Here is a 17831-nt window from a genome sequence, read left to right as displayed (position 1 = left end):
GTTAGAGGAGGCACAAGCCACCTACATGGACTGGGGTCAGCAGGTACTTCCTCAGCGTCCGAGCTCCCACTTTGGGGAAGTGAAAACCCTGGGATTGTTTTGGTTGAAGGGACAATTTCAGTAAACCAACACAGAGGAAGTAAAAATAACAATTTGTTACTTATACATCCCAGAAACAGGGTGAGGGGCGGGGGGTTGGTGGCACAATGGGCCAGGGGAAGGGCAGCCCTCAGTCCCAGCTCATCAGTGGGCAGGACAGAGAGAGCAGGGTAGCAGGCACCTAGTGCTTACCAGGTGGTTGGGGCAGAGGTCACTAATTTTATTTCTTTTTTTCTGAACACCACTTGTATTTAATATGCACCACATGCACATGATGCAGGCAGGGAGAGGTTATGAATCCATGCATTGAAGGTGAGACCAACTGGGACTACTGTCAAACGTGTGCTGAGTCAATTAGGATGTTGCTCAAAGTTCTTTATACTTAATGGTTTCCTCGAAAATAAGTGCAGAAGCAGAAATGTGTACACGCCCCAAAGCATCTTCTTTGTTTGGTTTCCTGTGCTTTCTTTGCATTCTGTTTTTCTTTTGCCTTTTCTACTAGTGGTATTAACTGCTGGTGTTCTGCTAAAGTCTTTAAGAATTCCATAATGAATGGCAGATAATTATGCTTCTGATATTTTCAGTCTTACATCTTTTTAATTTCTGTACTTCTTCAATAAGCATCTGATTTTTGGCAACCTCTGACTGAATAGCACTTAACATGTTATTACCCTGATCTGTATCCATGGGTTCCTCCTCAGCAAGTTGTCTTTGTAACTCTTCTATCTTCTGTTCATATATCATTTTTCTGTCAGACACAATGGCCATTAAGTTAAATTGAATTTCACCTTCACTGTACTTTTGTATCCTTTTTCCTATGACTGGCCTCACTGCGCTGATCCAATCATCTTGATGACATGCACCTAAATCAGTGGGTCCTTCTCTTAATCCACCTAATTCATACAGTCTTCCATTACTAGGAACATAACTGACAAAGTGAAAAGCATCTTCTTTTGCTGATGTCTTTGCATCAAATTCAAACATCTGCTGTCTGGCGAAACTGTTGTGTACTTGTCGAATCACATCCGAATTACTCAGTGCCAGACCTTTCATAGCTGCATCAAAACTTTGTGAAAATTCTTTAAACCCTGATAATGTCTCTCCTAAATGGACATCTTGATGGGTACAGTTCAATAACACACTTACTATGGCTTGAGTAGCACAAGCATTATTAATTACCCGCTTGGCAAAAAATATCGTGTCAAGTCTGGAGTCCTGAACCACAGAGCCTGCTGGTTCTTCTCCTTGCTGCCACTTGAAAAGAAAAATCAGGGCTTCCCTGGTGGCGCAGTGGTTAAGAATCCGCCTGCCAATGCAGGGGACAGGGGTTCAAGTCCTGGCCTGGGAAGATCCCACGTGCCGCGGAGCAACTAAGCCCGGGCACCACAACTACTGAGCCTGCACTCTAGAGCCCGTGAGCCACAACTACTAAGCCCACATGCCACAACTACTGAGCCCGTGGGCCTGGAGCCCGTGCTCCACAACAAGAGAAGCCACCGCAATGAGAAGCCCGCGCACCGCAACGAAGAGTAGCCCCCGCTTGCCCCAACTAGAGAAAGCCTGTGCACAGCAACGAAGACCCAACGCAGCCAAAAATAAATAATAAAAATAAAATTAAAATTAAAAAAAAAAGAAAAATCAACCCATGAACTGGCTTTAATTTTTCAAAATTCTCAGGCTCTAAACTCCCTATTTCTTCTACTTGGGCTCCTCGGCAACTGAATGCTTTAATGAGCTCAGTGAAGACCCAGGGTCACTTTCCACGCAGTGCCACTCTCTGGCATTGCCCATCGTGCCCTCTCCCCCACCGCTCCATCCGCCGCCGGCCACTGGGATCGGCACACCCGCACTGGCTCGTCAACCCCACATTCCCCCACCTACTCCGTCACTAATTTTTCAAGGGCTCAACTCTTAAGTGGTTATTTTAAAAGGTGCCCCCCAAAAAGCAAAGCAGGAACTTCGGGTGGGAATCCCAAACTCAGACCCTTATCTAAATGTCCAGACTGTGGGTGTGAGCAGATTTGTCATACGGTAAAGTGCCGAGGCAGCAACTCCAAGGAGTTGTTTTTCTCATCACAACTTTAAAAAGAGTGCCATGCCTTGCTTCGAGAACCAAACAAGTCCTCCTTGAATGTTGCCACGTCAGAAGGTCACGGATCTGCCAGCAAGTGGAGCAAAAGCTTGTGGTGAATCGTGTCAGGATTTCTCAGAATCATATTGTGCTGTGTTTCAGACACGTCTCGAGAAAGGAATGCAGCGAGTCACAGGGACATTGTGGTTGCTGGGCAGTGGAGCCTAATTTAGAGGGGACACCCCCCAACACACATTTTTTTTTTTTTTCGGTTTTGAAATAGGCACAACCCTCTGGTCATTCTTTTTTTTTTAAGGAATTCCTTTATTATTTATTTATTTATTTATTTATTTTTGGCCGTGTTGGGTCTTCGTTTCTGTGCGAGGGCTTTCTCTAGTTGTGGCAAGTAGGGGCCACTCTTCATCGCGGTGCGCGGGCCTCTCACTATGGTGGCCTCTCTTGTTGCAGAGCACAAGCTCCAGATGCGCAGGCTCAGTAGTTGTGGCTCACGGGTCTAGTTGCTCCGTGGCATGTGGGATCTTCCCAGTCTCAGGGCTCGAACCAGTGTCCCCTGCGTTGGCAGGCAGATTCTCAACCACTGCGCCACCAGGGAACCCCTGGTCATTCTTAATAGAGACCAGGATATTGAAGAATGTTTCTCCACTCTGGTAAAAACAATAGTGCCAACATGATAACATATGGCCATTCTCCTTCCACTTCAGTGTTGGAGTGGGGGGGGTGCAAAAGGGGTGGGTGGGGACTGTGGCAAACCGGTGAGCCCCCTCAGGTGGGCAGCTCCACCCAGAAACTGTGACTGGCGTCTTACAGGCACACTGGCTCAGCATTGTCAGGCCTCCCAATGTTTCCAAGAGAAGCTGGAAATGCAGATTTTTATGTGAAATCTCTCCAGTTTTCAATGCTCGCTCACTTTTCTTTCACATACCGTGACAGCCAAATGCAACTTGCCTGTGGGTTATCAGTTTCAAGTACCTGGAATAGTTGTTTGGAACTGACCAGTCTTCCTGGTCTCCCATCTCTGCTCTGCCCCTTATTAACTGTGTTAACAAGAGGATTGATCTCTCAGTTATTTAATACCTCAGTTTCCTTATCTGTCAAATGGAGGTAGGAATTTTACCTATTTCTGAGCATTGCTGTGAGAATTAAGGAGAAAGCCTGGGAAGCTGGTGCCGGGTACCTAGCAAGTGCATGGTAAACATTAACTCGTATCATTATTTGTGGTCTCCTTCCATAAGTGCAGGGTGACCGTATGTCCTAGTTTGCCTGGGACAGCCCTGGCTCAAGCTTGTTGTAGTGCTGTAATTATTAGTAACTCCCCTTCTCATTCTCAACATGAGACAGTAAATGATATGGTCAACTTATATAAGCAGATACTGGGGTGATGCTGTTCGGGACTTGAATAAGGTTTAGTCCTAATGGAAAGGTCATGGTTCCAGTTGTTTGAATGTCCTTGGACAAGTCACTTAACCTTTCTGTGTTTCAGTTTCCAAATTCTAAAGGACTGACAAGATGAATTCTAAGACCCTCCAGTGCATATTCATTCTGTCATTCGACATTTACCGTGAGTCCAGACTATGGCAGGCAAACTCTGGGGATATGGAGAGGCCAAGGATAGAACCTGAGCCCTCAAGGGGCACTTAGCCAATGAGGAACTCATTGTGTTGTGTGAATGGGGGGGGGGGGGGAGGGATCCTACCCTTTTTTCTATATTATTTTAAAGACTGTTAGTTAGAAATTGTTGGGCTTCCCTGGTGGCGCAGTGGCTAAGAATCCGCCTACCAATGCAGGGGACACGGGTTCGAGCCCTGGTCCCACATGCCGCAGAGCAACTAAGCCCGTGCGCCACAACTACTGAGCCTGCGCTCTAGAGCCCGCGAGCCACAACTACTGAAGCCCGTGTACCTAGAGCCCATGCTCTGCAACAAGAGAAGCCACCGCAATGAGAAGCCCACATGCCGCAACTAGAGAAAGCCCGTGTGCAGCAACGAAGACCCAACGCATCCAAAAAAAAAAAAAAAAAAGAAAAATTGTTCATAAAATAGTTCTTGCGAATCCAGTGGTTTATATTTGAAACCTCGATTTCTCACAAACAAATCATTAGATTTTAGTTTAATTCTCCACACGTTTCTCTTTCTTTGTTTGAAAAAAACTTCACTGTGGAAAATACAGAAAGGCCTAAAGGAGATTTTTTCTTCCTTTCTGTTGACTCTGCAGTAAGCAGTAGGGGGGCGGGGGGGCTTCTAGTATTTTAGCTTTAAGTTACTGCCCCCCCGCTCACTTCTGCAGCCACTTTGGCAAAGCTAAATTTTTTTTTGGTTTGGCCAGCTGAACCAACCCTCCCCGCCCCCCCCCCCCCCGCAGTGAAAGCGAGGAGGCCTAACCACTGCACCACCAGGGAATTCCCCAAACTAAATTGTTTAAAAGTTGCTCTCTCTCAGTTTGTCCCGGTGTCTCCTTTATTATAAATCCTCTCACTCATTCATTTACTCATCGTAAATCAGAGGTAGGGAGCATCTAATCCAGCGCTGGGGCTGGGGCTCTCCTATCCGTGCTTTTATGAAATAATCTGCTGACGACTCCCACGGGTAAGTGAAACAAGTGTGGCTCCGCGGAGGCCGGCGCGGCCTGCGTTAACGAGCCGGCGGGCCCTGCTGTCCCGGCTGTGATCGCTGGGCGCGGGCGGCGGGCGCGTGATTTCTGCGCCGGGACGGCTACGCCCCCACCCACGCGCGCTCCCTTCCAGAGGCGAATGCGGAGCTGGGCCCGGCTCCAGCCGCGGGTCCTGGATCCTGCCCTTCGCTGGCTAGTCAGTGAGGTTGGATTGTCCTGGCCCAGAAGGCCACTTCCTGCCACGACCGGAGCCGGCCGTTGTTGTGAAAGTTGCCCCCCGGGGAAGGAAGTGGCTTTGGGCTGTTTATTTTGGCTGCGGGCTAGCAGACGGCGCCGGAGGCCGCCGAGCCGGGGTTCGCAGAGCTGGGCTGGGGAGCCTGGCGGACCTCGTGGCCGCGGCGGGGCTGGGGGAGGGGTCTGCGCCCAGACGCCCCGGGCCGCGCCGCGCCGCAGAGATGGGGGCGCATCGCGGAAGGAGGGCGCACGGCCTAGGTGGGGGGGCGCACTGGGGAGGAGGGCGGGCGCAGCGGCCGCGAAGGCCCGGAACTCCGAGGACGGGCGGGGCCCAGCACCTCGGGTCCTGGAGGCGGGCGTGAGGGAGGATGGGGTCAAGGTGGGCCCGCCCCTGGGATGCTCCGGTAGAGGAAGAGACGTGGGGACCAGGCAGGGGAGCGAGGCTGCGGGAGCTGCCCGTGAGCAGAGGGGTGCCTGGTCCCCCCAGAGGTTAGAGGCGAAATGGGGCTCGGCACTCCCCGCCCTTCCTAGCCTTCGTACAAGATGGGGCCTGGGAAAGGACAGGCCGAAAATATCGTGATGCTTTAGTCTGAGAAGACAAAAGACAGCAGGGCATGAGATCAAACACTCTTAAATCGCCACGGGGGGAAGGTCAGGGCGGGTGAGGATTTGCGTCTCCGAGAGACCCAGCGGCCAGCTCCCCTCAGCCGGCACCACCTGGGGGACCCAGGCAGAGCCGTGGGAGGGTGAAAGCTGCCTTTCCGAATTTACCCGAATTCCCATCCCCCCTTCACACCATCCTCTTGCCTGTATTAGGTGACGAGCCCATCTCTTAACCCATTCTCTGCCAGAGTTTGCTTTAACATCTTAATAGAACACAGCATATCACATCGTGCAACACAGACATTTTAAGGGGGGAGAAGAGCGTCTCTAGAAACATAGAGGAGGTTTACCGCTGCTGGAGAGACTGAGAGAGACACGGCACACAAGCGTGCGTGTGGCAGCCGCGGAGCCTCCGTGGGGCTGTGTGTGTTCGGTTCTGTCACATGCTCTGTAAGCGATGGGGGGCCAGCAGTTTGGCCTGGCTGGGGTGGAAGGGCTGCTGGGGACGAGGCCGGAGAGTGTGAAAAGCCTGGAGGGTGGACGGTAGAGGCGGAAGCCCACGCTAGCCCAGGATTTTGGTGGGGCTGCTGCACAGTTGGGCAGGGTATTGGGCCTCAAAGGCATGTGACTCCCCTGCCCTCCATGGAAGGAATGCCCTGCCGCCCCCCAGGTCCAGTGTGCGTGCAGGGACATGGACACAGCCTCTAGTAGAGGGTGGCGCAGGGTGGGATGCCCGGTCCCCAGGGTTGGCCCCTCCGCAGGGCGGAGCTGGCAGCTTCTGCTGACTCGGACATTTCCAGGCCTGGCCTCAGGGCCAAGTGGCTCATTGAAAACAGCTGCTCCTTTTGGCTGGCAGCCCTGCGGGCGGCCCGTGGCTCTCCCTGGGATGACCCCTGGCCTCTGCGTGGCCTGGGGAGGGGTGCTGAAGGGGGAGACGGCCGGGGAGGGGGGCGGGTGGGGAGGGGAGAGGCTCAGCGGCTGGAGGCCACCCTGACCCGCCCTCTGGGACCAAATATGGTCAGCTTTCCCGGGCTCACCAGCTGGTCCCTGGTCCCCAGCTCTCTAGGAGCTGAGCCAGGCTGTTCGCTGGGTCCCCAGTCTTTGATTCTGCCATTCCCCGAACTTGGAACACCTTTCACGTCCTTGTCTCTGCTTGCGCCTTTCAGGGTTTTGTTTGACATGCCCCTCGTTCAGTATATTTGTGGAGAGTCTGCTGTGTGCCAGGCACTGTGCTAGAGTGAACTTCCCCTCCGCTTCCTTCAGTGTGATGTCTTCAGCTTGTGATGGGGAACAGCCGTCTCATCGGAGGTCAGACCTCTGGCTGCCTCTGCTGCTGGGTTGAGTCCGGGAAGCTGCAGGGACAGCTGAGAGGTTTGCTGCCGGGAAACAGACAGTTGTGAGCCTCTGCACTCAGCCTCAGGACCAGCACATTGTGTGTACCTTACAGCAGACGGGAAAGGAAAGGAGGCCACAGTGACCCTCAACCCGGAGGGAGGAGGTGGGGTTACTCAGTGTAGGGCAGATAGCTTTAAAACCCAGTTACCTCTGAGCACAGGAATAAATTTCCAGGGTGATGCCCTGGATGTCTGAGAAGCAAGGAAGTATGGACTCCACACCAGAAAGGTTCTTTCAGTTACCTGGGAAATCCATTTCTATCCATTTACCCCCAACCATGTGGTATAAATTAGATCTGACTGTTTTGCACACTTGTTGATGTGTTGCTTGTAACATTTTCATGGATTGCTTTGTGAGTTCTGCATCTCCAGCTTCACTGTAAACATCTTGAGGGCAGAAGCCATATCCTTAATTTCCCCGTAGTATCTAGTTCAGTGTTTCATAAATGCTTGTCATTGTCATGAATGAGAAAGTCTCTGGGGGAGCAGCCGGAGACGTGATCAAGAGGATGCGGTGGGTCCAGCCTCCAAGCACCTCCTCTGACGTGGCCCAGATGCAGCCACCGGCCCAAGAAGCCCATCATTGGTCTGACGGTCAGAGGGGACCCTGAACAATGCCTCCAGGGGAGTAAGGAGCATGGACCAGTGTTCCAGACTGGTCCATGGACCTAGGGTTGTGTGTTTGTCAGGATTCTTTGGTTACAAGGACAAAAGCGTGATGAAAACCAGCTCAGAAAAAAAAAAAAAAAAAAGGGGGATGCGGCTGCAAATGATCCTGAGTGATGCACAGCGCGGAGGAAGAGCCGCAGGAACCCAGGGGCTGGGGCTGGACGTTCTGCACCACAAGGACTCACTTCCTCTCCTTCCATCTCTCAGCTCTGCGTCTCTTTCCATATTATCTTCTTCCTTGCTTACAGCAGAAAGATCTTTTCCTCATGGTAGGAAACGTGGCCGTTGGCAGCCCCAGTTTAGCCACGTGAACAGAGAGAGGAGACATCAGGGTTCCAGGAGAGACTCTGATCAGCCCTGTTTAAGTGCCAATCACTGTAGCCAGGGGGATGGTTTGAGTTAAGTGCCAGTCACTGTAGCCAGGGGGATGGTTTGAGTTAAGTGCCAATCACTGTAGCCAGGGGGATGGTTTGAGTTAAGTGCCAATCACTGTAGCCAGGGGGATGGGCATGACTATTGGCCAGTAGTGAGCCTCGTGCCCACTCACATAGCTAGAGATGCAGGAAAATACTTTATAAATAATAAGGGGAAGAGGGTGGGAAGTTTGCTAGGTAGACAAAAGCAAAGACCAGAGACTATAGGCAGCTCCACGAGGTCAGGGATTCTGTTATCGTCTCCGTATGTTCCATGCAGAGCCCGGCTCCCACCAGCCCGTATGGTGACAGGGGCTGGGTTGTATCTGGGTGGCTCATCCTTACACCCTCTGTGCCTGGCACCCTGCCTGGCACCTGTGAGAATCTCAGGGAATATTTGTTGAACAAATGAATGAATGACGTGCAGTTGGTGTTCGATGCACAGTTCCCTGCCTGGCCTCGTTCATTCATTCACTCCCTGAACAAGTGCATCGTGGCCCACAACCGGGTGCCTGGTGTTGTGGTGTTGGTGTGGTTGCCATCCAAATACAAGGGGTCACCTTTGTCCTTGCTGAGGACCCTACCAAGGTCCTAGTGAGGGCCACTCCCACTCCCTGCACTGCCACCTGAGGCTCCCCAAGTGAGTGGAGCGAGGCTAGGGGGCTGGGTGGGGCTGGAGGGGACCTTCTTGGGAGGTGGGGGGCACAGGCCTCCGCGCTTTGAGCTCCCTCTGCCGCTTCCTGTGTGCCCGCCGAGACCGCAGATGCAAAGAACACAGAAGCAGTTCTCAAAATGCCTGGTTCCCTTCCCTCTCGCCTGAGCGCTTTTTTTTCATCTCTGCTTCCATTGGCCCCTGGAGAAACAGCTTCCTTCCTCCCGCCCCTCGACTCTGAGTGGAAAATGCTCTCCCTAGAGCCCCCCAGCCCCCTGCTTAGCAAAGCCCCTGGGTTCCACCGCTGAGAATTGCCCTCAGCCTCCCCGCTGCTCCCAGATTCCTTATCCTTTTCTCATTTGCTGCCGCCGCCGCCGAGGCAGTTCTGTGACCCGCATTCCTCACCTTTTGCCTCCTCCGGGTCCTCAGTGACTTCAGACTCTGAAGACTCAGCTCTCTCCGCCACCCCCAGACACCTGGACTTGAAGGGCTCATTTGCCCTCATGTCCTGCTGTGTCCAAGCCCACTGTTCTCTAACTAGGATGGTGCTGTGTGTTCCCTCGTGTTCCCTGCGTTGCCTGGGACATACCGTGCACATAGCAGGCGCTCCAGGTAGATATGTGGGTTTGAACCCAGAACCTAGGACAGCAGAGTGAGGAGGGGACTTGCAGCTGTGATCCATGTGACAGAGGAGGAAACGGAGGCCTTGAAAGGTACTGCGATTGGGCATCCTGCTCTCTTCCCCTCTGGGCCTCAGTTTCCTCATCTGCCACGTGGTGAGAAGGTGGCGTCTCCCGACCACGTGGGCCTCTTTCAGACCCTTCATTTGCCATTTGTTAGGACCACACAGCTTGGCTAGAATTGATGTAGACCATGCGTGGGTTTTCTGGTCAGGGAGGAAGGGGAGATACTGTCCCCCTGGGCTGCTGTGAGCGCCTGTGACGTTTTGAGTTGCATGTCCAGCCCCATCTCCAAGAGCACCTATAAAAGCAAGCACTACTTTCTCCCTTTTCCGGTCCCACGCCCTTTCCCTACCCCCTGCCAAGGGCCACTTTCTGTTATTACTGACTGTCCTGGCTGGAGTGGAGTTTCTGAGAATCAAATGCCCAATCCAATCAAATGCTCAGACAGGCCTGGATCAAGTCCTGGGCCAGTTTATGGTTCCTGGAGGGGGGCCGGAAGGGAAGGTTGGGGTGAGAGCAGGGGGGGAGGATTAGCTGTGGCAGTCACCCTCGTTGGTCCTTTAGGAAGTCACCTGTGTCTTGCCCAGAGAGGACCCCCATCCTGGTGTTGTCAAAAGAATAGAGTGACCAGTGTCCCTCCCCACTGGCCTTCCCACTGTGGAGTTTCAAACATGCAGCGATAGGAGATGTGGGCGCTCTGTTTTAGGAAAATGAATTTGGCAGCCGGGAGAAGGAGTAGAAAGTTAGACGGGTTGGTTGTGATTGTTATTTAGGCATGAAATTCATTCATTCATTCGTTATTTTATTAAGTATTACTGTGTGTCGGGCAGAGTTATAGGTACCGGGGAATATAGTGTGAAGATAAAGTCCTTGGAAGCTTCTGAACAAGAGGGGAGACAGAAAATAAAACCAGGTCAGATCATGAGCTCTGGTTCTGGAAATGGCAGGTTAGCTTGTATTAGTCTAATTCTCTGGCCAAGAGTCCTTATCGACTAAGGACAAAATATAAAATACAGTGGTTTGAGGGCAATCAAAACCAGACATGCTGGGGAGGAAACAGTCCTTGAAAGAGAAGAGGCAGGTGAGTGAGTGGTTCACTTCAGCAGCTTTTCCTCCTGAGAGCACTGCCCAGTCTGCGGAGCTCAAACATCTTTACTGGTCAGAGTGTGGGGCTACCAGAAAAGCTAAAAATCAAGAGGGAAAATCCTGGAAAGGCAGGAGATGTCCTCCTACAAATTCTCCTCAAATCCTTGGCAGCTCGTAAACTGTGCGTGGGCAGAGTGAAGCTTTAAGGAACCCAGCGAGAAACAGCAGCTGGGAGGAAGAGATTGCAGTTGCTGCCTGGTGCTGAGGAAACAAGAGTTTGGAATTCAAGTTCCACCAAGTTAGAGGAGCTTAGTAATTGCCTAAGGTTTTCTTTTAAAACTCTAGAAGGCCTCATCTATGATTAAACCCAAGGCTAAGGGCCACACCTTAAGACTAAACAGAAAAACCCAAACAACCCCGCCCTAGCAAAACTTAAAACCAAGCCTCTACGGGATCAAGATGATCCACCAGTAATTTAATTGCCTGCCGTAACAAAACTCAACATTCTTTTTAGGAAGATAAAAAATCCAGACTCCCTGTAACATGTCATCTACAAGTCCAATATGCAAAAAAAAAAAAAATCCAGACTCCTTGTAACATTATCCACTATGTCCAGTATGTAATAAAAATTACTAGACATGCAGGCAGCAGGAAAAAGTGACCCATAATCAACAGAAAAAATAGTCAGTAGGCCCAGACTCACAGATAACCCAGATGTTGGAAAAAATACCAGATAACAATAAATGCTGTGAAGAGAATTACGCTAGGGAATAACTGTGGTTACCACTTTAGATTGGGAGATCAGGGAGGGCCTCTCTAAAGATGTGACTGTTTTTGAAATGTGAAATGCCAGGCAGAGGGAGCAGTGCAAAGGCCCTGAGGCAGGAAAGAGGCCTGTTCAAGAAGGGGCAAGGAGGTCCTTGACTTGACCAAGGGAGAGAAGTATGATCTGACATCAGACTGGTAAGCAGGACCAGATCATGTAGGGTCTTGTGGCTCATAGTAAGTAGTTTGAATTTTATTTGCAGAATGATGAATTGCCTTTGAAGGCAGGAGAGAGACTAATCTGACTTATATTGCTTTTTCTTTTACTATGAGAGAGGCTGTCATTTCAAATATTTAAGAGCCAATTGCATTTCATTTTTTTTTTTAGCTGTGTATACATATCTTTTATTCATTTTCTACTATCTTGGTGCCATTTTACTCATAATTTATTGTATTTTTTATAAAAGCTCTTTTCATTTTAGGCAATGAACTATTTGCCTCTAGTTAGTTACACATATTTTTGTCACTTGAAATTTGATTTTTTATGGCATTTTTCATGCCATGAAAAAATTATTGTTATTGAAGTTATCGCTGTTTTCCTTATGACCTTCAACACTCCAATATTATTTAAAAAAATTTTTTTTACAACTTATTTACATCTTTAAAAGATCATGCTGTCTGGCCATGAAGAATGACTTATAGAGGAATGCGAAGGCCAGCATGGTGGAACAGAAAGGTCTGGGGTTTGGACTCAGAAGACTGGGGCCAAATTTCAGCCTTGTGACTCTGGTCAAATTGTCCTACTACCCTTAGTCAAATACTTTGCCTATAATATGGAACCATCATCATCATCATCAACATTTATGGTGCTCTTACTGTGTGCTAGACCCCGTTCCAAACACTTTACATGTCTTATCTCATTTAACCTTTACAGTAGTCTCACGATGAGGAAACCAAGCAGTGTGCCCAACTCACACATTAAGTGGCAGAGCAGGGATTTGAACCCTGGCAGTCAGACTCATGCTTTCAAGGCATGAAAATAACCCTGAAGAGCCAGTGGATGCAGACGTGCTTTGGACACTGAGATGTGCTGCATGTGTGTGTCGTGTAGTAAGTGGCAGCTAAGGAACAAGAAGGAGGTGGTGAAATGTGGGTGTCACAGAGACCTGGGTTTGCTTACTGGCTGTTTGGTACCATGAGTGGGTCACTTCACAGCTCAAACTCATGTCAGTTTCGTCCTTTCTCTCTCCCTTTCTCTCTCTCTCTCAAACACTTTAAGATATAATAACAGCTTTGAGATGCAATTCACATATTGTAAAACTCACCCATTTAAAATGTGCCTTTAATTGGGTTTTAGTATGTTCACAGAATTGTGCAACTATCATGACAATCTAATTTTAGCACATTTTCATCACCCCCCAAAGAAACCCTGTACCTTTCCCCAGTCACTCCCCATTCCCATCACCCCAACCCAGCCCCAGGCAACCATTGATCTACCTCCTATAAATTTAAATCTTGATTTCTTCATCTGTAAAGTAGGTGTGCAGGGGGCAGGTTGGATTTCAATGTCTTTCATAGAGTGTCTGCTCAGTGAGGTGATGGTTGAGAAGATGCAGGATTGGGGAAGCCAGAAAGCTAAGCTCTGTCTAAAATCTAAGGAGTGAGATGGTTATGGGACATGAATGGTTGGGTTTTGCTGGGGGCGGGCGTGGTGAGTGGTTTGGGAAGAGTCTAAATGAGAGGAAAAGATGGAGCCACTGAATCTGAGGAGCAGGAGAGAAGAGTGAGACAAAACGACTCCAGGCTGGAGAACTTTGGCGGAAAAACAACGCCATGTAACAGAGGTTGGGATAAAGGTTGCAGCGTGGTGCATGATGTGAACACCTTCACCGTCCTCATAAGATCTTCAGAAAAGTAAACAGTTCCCAACTTGCCATATGGAGTTGGGTTTGCTTTGGGGGGGGTGGGACGGAAGGCTGAATCCTGCCTTCAGGTGGCATGGGGCTAGAACAGAGGCTGGTCGCACAGGCTCTGCCTTGACTGGGCACAGGGGGACAGCAGTGCCTCTTGCCAACCCCCAAAGGGCCAGCAGTGAAGACTGAGTGATTTATCATATGAAAGAAGCCTCACAACCCAGCACCGGGATCACGGTCAGTGTCTGCAGGCGGCCTGGCCATCAAGGGCGGCCAGGAGACCCCTGTGATGGCCTCGTGTCCTGCCTTCCCTTCCAGAACCCAACGTCTTCCTCATCTTCAGCCATGGACTGCAGGGCTGCCTGGAGACCCAAGGTGGGCAAGTCCGAGTCTCCCCAGCCTGCAATGCCAGCCTTCCTGCCCAGCGCTGGAAGTGGGTCTCCCGAAACCGGCTCTTCAACCTGGGCACCATGCAGTGCCTGGGCACAGGCTGGCCGGGCACCAACACCACCGCCTCCCTGGGCATGTACGAGTGTGACCGGGAGGCACTGAACCTTCGCTGGCACTGTCGCACACTGGGTGACCAGCTGTCCCTGCTCCTGGGGGGCCGTTCCAGCAACACGTCCAAGGCTGGCACCCCTGAGCGCGGCGACCAGACCCGCAGTGGCCAGTGGCGCATCTATGGCAGCGATGAGGATCTGTGTGCTCGGCCCTACTATGGTGAGAGGCTGCTGGCAGGGCAGGCCTGGGGCTCCTCGTGTCCGGGGCCTAGAGCCACAAGGGCAGATGCTGGGGTGGCAAAACCTTGGCCTCCGCAGACCTCTGGCAGTCACCTCTTCCATTTCAATGGGAAGCATTTTGGAATAATTGAGAAAAAGAACTTCAAAGCATATAATTTGCTTTTTAAAAAACTACAAAGTTAATACACTCTTGTAAAGACCTCGGACAGTACAACAGTGTATAACGTAAAATCAAATGAGAAATCCCTTCCCCCAGGCCCACTCTTCAGGGGAGACCCCAGGGTAATCCTCCACAGGTGTCTTGATCCCCATTTTGCAGGGGTGAACAGGAACCAGAGTCACCCAGTGAGGGGGGCCTTTCCTGGTGGGCAGCTCCATCCTAAGGGTCCTTTTCTGGGAGTTCCAAGGTAGAATTTGGCGTGAGGGGCAGCTGGATTTTGGACAGGCATTAAGGGGCGCTGTGGGGCCCCCTTCCCAGCCCTATGGGATGAGCGGTAGGACCTCTCCCAGGCTCCTGGGCTGACCTGACGGCAGAGGGAGCGTTAAAGCCACTGTCTGGTGCCACTGCCCCTCCCCCTCTCTGCTGACCCCTGCCCACCCCGGCTCCCAGGGTTAGAGGGGGTTTCGTGTGAGGGATAGGCAGCCTCTGGGGTCCAGATGCCAAGGTCTCGGCTCCCCTCTCCTGCAGAGGTCTACACCATCCAGGGCAACTCCCACGGGAAGCCGTGCACCATCCCCTTCAAGTATGACAACCAGTGGTTCCACGGCTGCACCAGCACAGGCCGCGAGGACGGGCACCTGTGGTGCGCCACCACCCAGGACTACGGCAAGGACGAGCGCTGGGGCTTCTGCCCCATCAAGAGTGAGAGCGGAGCGGGCGGGGCTGGCGGGAGGCTGGCCCTGGGGGGGGCGGGGGGCGGAACTTGCGGGTTACAGTGGGAAGTGGCCTCTCCTCGTAGCACGGGGCAGCCTGAGTGGGGTCTCTGCGCTCCTTGAGGGACCCGCTGTGGGCCCTGCAGGAGAGGGCTGGGGAGCGACCCACGTTCGGCTGTCGCGGTGGCAGGTAACGACTGTGAGACCTTCTGGGACAAGGACCAGCTGACGGACAGCTGCTATCAGTTTAACTTCCAGTCTACGCTCTCCTGGAGGGAGGCCTGGGCCAGCTGCGAGCAGCAGGGGGCGGATCTGCTGAGCATCACGGAGATCCACGAGCAGACCTACATCAACGGTGAGGCTGGGCGCAGGGCAGCGTGGCAGGCACCCGAGACCTGTCCGCACCTTTGGAGGGCCCTGAGCCCTTGCTGCTGGTGGGGGTGAGGATGCTGTCGTGGGGCGGAGGGTGGAGGGCCAGGGATGGGGCGACCTCCTCCTCACTGTCGCCATCTTGCTGTCAGGGCTCCTCACTGGCTATAGCTCCACACTGTGGATTGGCCTTAACGACCTGGACACCAGCGGAGGCTGGCAGTGGTCGGACAACTCGCCTCTCAAGTACCTCAACTGGGAGAGTGGTGAGGCGCGGGGTTCGGGGCGCAGGGCGGCCAGGGGGCCACCCCACAGGCACTTGGTCTCCTGTTTACTCCTTCGCTGGTACCCTACTCCAGGCGAGCAGTGAGGGTGGGGGCAGATTTCCACTCCCTTCTGGACCGAGCGCCACTGGTCCATGGCGTGTGTCGTCTGAATTAGGAACCGATGCCCTTTCCTCGGGGTACAGGGCCTGGGAGGGGGACTGGATCTTATTCTCCACGCACCCCTTCAGCCGCGGGCACCGGGGCACTGAGCGCACCAGCAGCCTGGCCAGGGCGGGCGGCCGGGCGGGCGGGGCTGGAACGGGTTGCGGTGCAGAGGGGTCAGGACCACGTGGGCCCAGGTGAGGCAGCAGGAGGGCCGAAGCGGGGCGCTGGGCATCTGAGCTGGCTCAGGTCTCCCGAGGGAGCACGAGGTTCGGGGTAGGGCTCCCGGGCCAGGGGGTGAGTTTCTCTCTCCTGGGGCGCTGGCGCCCTGCCCTCCCCACAGATCAGCCGGACAACCCGAGCGAGGAGAATTGCGGAGTGATCCGCACGGAGTCGTCGGGCGGCTGGCAGAACCGCGACTGCAGCATCGCGCTGCCCTACGTCTGCAAGAAGAAGCCCAATGCCACGGCCGCCGAGCCCCCGCCTCCCGGTGAGCCGGGCAGCCGCGGGGCGTGTGGGTGGGGCTCGTCAGGGCCGCAGCCGCCGGCGGCCCAGCCTCCCAGCACAGGGGGCTCTGATCCTCCCTATTCTTTAATGGTTCAGCTGAAGTCTGAACAAACTGAAATGTGCCATTAATAAGTTCCGGGAACGTTCGTTGAAAACAGTGTTCAGTGCCTCCTGACTCACCGTGTCCTCGTGGTGGTCACAGTCTGCTGGAGGTGACAGACATCTCAACATTCAATTGGAATATCCTGAGTTATGTGCTATTATAAAACACATGTATAATACATATCAGAGGGGCCAGAGAAGAAATTGATTAAGCTCCAGAGACTTAAGGAGGGTTTCCTGGAACTGACATTGGATTTGGGCCTTTCAAGTTGAGTGTAAGTTTAAAAAGGCATAAAGAGGTGTGAGGGAAGGGCATTCCTGGCAGAGGGGACTGCAGGTGCAAAGGCACGGAGGCCTGGAAGTTCACAGCAGCTTTAAGGACGGTGAGTATTGCTCCCTAAGGGTTAGAGTATAGGCGCTAACTACTTAAAGTGTGGTCCGCCGTCCAGCAGCACAGCGTCACCTTCCCAGGTGATGTTACAAATGCGCGTTATAAATGTAGAATCTCAGGTGTCCCCCCCCAATTAATTGAATTAGAATCTGCATTTCCCAAGATCCTTAGGCGATTCATGTGCAGGTACAGTTTGAAAAGTACTGGATTAGAGGGCATGGGAACAAGAACAGTTCAGAAAGGCAGGTTGCAGCCAGTTCTTGAAGGATGGCGGCTTCTGGGTGAAATTTGGGTGGAGCCGGGTAGGCTGTGGGAGCCTTTGCAGACTTTTAAGGCAGGGAGTGTCTTGCTCACATTTGTGATTCACCGAGATAGCTCTAGAGGCCGGCACTGCTTTGGGGTGTGGCCTTGGGCCGGCAGCTTAGTCTCAGAGGTGCAAATTGAGGATACACTCAAACCCATTGCAGGGTTGCTATAAGACTGGAGACCTGGCCTGGCTTAAAGGAGCGTCTCCTTAGGTTGGAGGGGCTACTGCAGGAGTCCAGTAGCCATGGGGTGAAGACGGGATTTGTACAAGGAAAATACAGCAAAACCAGAAAAAAATCCACAAAACAGAAAGTAAGAGCTTACAGAGCAAAACTTTTGCTTCTGACCATTGAAGTGTTGCCAAAGGTTGGTTCAGGGCCACTGGCCACCACTGTCTCTCCTCACCCCCTTAGGGGTCAGGAGCAAAGGTTTAAAACATGGGCACCCACATCTAGGGCACCTCACCTCCAGCTCGGGGGGAGCCTGGGGCAGGCACCAGTTCCAGGGCTTCCCTTTCTGAAAGGAGGGCCACAGGGCCGGTGTGGGCAGGCCTCTCTGTGGCCCCCATCGGGACTGGCCCCTCACCAAGTCCTCTGTCCCCTGGATCTGCCCAGTGTGGCTGTTGTGGGGAGTTCTCCTCTGGGGCCTCACGGACCTGCAGGTATGTCTCTAGCCTTGGATTTCCTCTTTCATCCTGGCCCACATCTCTCTGCACGAGGTGTATTTTCTAAGCAGTTTCTTGGGTGGTTCTGCCTTCCAGGACTCATCACTCAAAGCGTGTCATTTTAGAGGCAGGCGCCATCATGCCCCCAAAGCGTCCTCATTTCCTAAACTCCCTTCTTCCTACAGCCCTTGGGTCTGCACACCCACTAAACTCTTCTGTCCAAGTAGGCAGCCTTGGGTCT

General features: G+C 52.5%; 2 protein-coding genes across 5 annotated transcripts in view; one reads left to right on the top strand and one right to left on the bottom strand.

Annotated features, from left to right (window-relative positions):
• Window positions 1-17831, top strand: part of MRC2 (mannose receptor C type 2) — a 55581-nt gene that overhangs the window by 19571 nt on the left and 18179 nt on the right. For all 4 annotated transcript variants that reach the window (XM_036836518.1, XM_036836519.1, XM_036836517.1 and 1 more), the window contains exons 2-6: window positions 13529-13930; window positions 14639-14812; window positions 15014-15178; window positions 15345-15458; window positions 15964-16110. In XM_036836518.1, the coding sequence (XP_036692413.1) occupies window positions 13529-13930; window positions 14639-14812; window positions 15014-15178; window positions 15345-15458; window positions 15964-16110 (1002 nt within the window). The remainder of the gene's footprint in view (window positions 1-13528; window positions 13931-14638; window positions 14813-15013; window positions 15179-15344; window positions 15459-15963; window positions 16111-17831) is intronic.
• LOC118886583 (ubiquitin carboxyl-terminal hydrolase isozyme L5-like) lies at window positions 531-6749 on the bottom strand. Its single transcript, XM_036836563.1, has 4 exons — window positions 6673-6749; window positions 4916-5378; window positions 1742-1834; window positions 531-1371 (listed from the first exon to the last, which is right to left on the bottom strand). The coding sequence occupies exons 1-4, from the start codon at window positions 6747-6749 to the stop codon at window positions 634-636; spliced, it is 1371 nt and encodes a 456-aa protein (XP_036692458.1). The 3' UTR covers window positions 531-633.

This window comes from Balaenoptera musculus, chromosome 20 (assembly GCF_009873245.2).
Source record: "Balaenoptera musculus isolate JJ_BM4_2016_0621 chromosome 20, mBalMus1.pri.v3, whole genome shotgun sequence".
NCBI lineage: Eukaryota > Metazoa > Chordata > Mammalia > Artiodactyla > Balaenopteridae > Balaenoptera > Balaenoptera musculus.
The sequence above is the reverse complement of the archived record's forward strand: the minus strand, read 5'-3'. Positions and strand labels throughout refer to the sequence as shown.

Excerpts from the sequence above, each read along its gene's own strand:
- LOC118886583 (XM_036836563.1), bottom strand. The coding sequence starts at position 6,749 with ATGGCAGAATCAAAGACTGGGGACCCAGCGAACAGCCTGGCTCAGCTC. Across the intron at positions 5,379-6,672 it reads TGGGGACCAGGGACCAGCTG|GACCCGAGGTGCTGGGCCCC; the intron begins GTGAGCCCGGGA and ends GCCCGCCTCCAG. Across the intron at positions 1,372-1,741 it reads AATTAAAGCCAGTTCATGGG|CTGATTTTTCTTTTCAAGTG; the intron begins TTGATTTTTCTT and ends ACCAGGGAAGCC.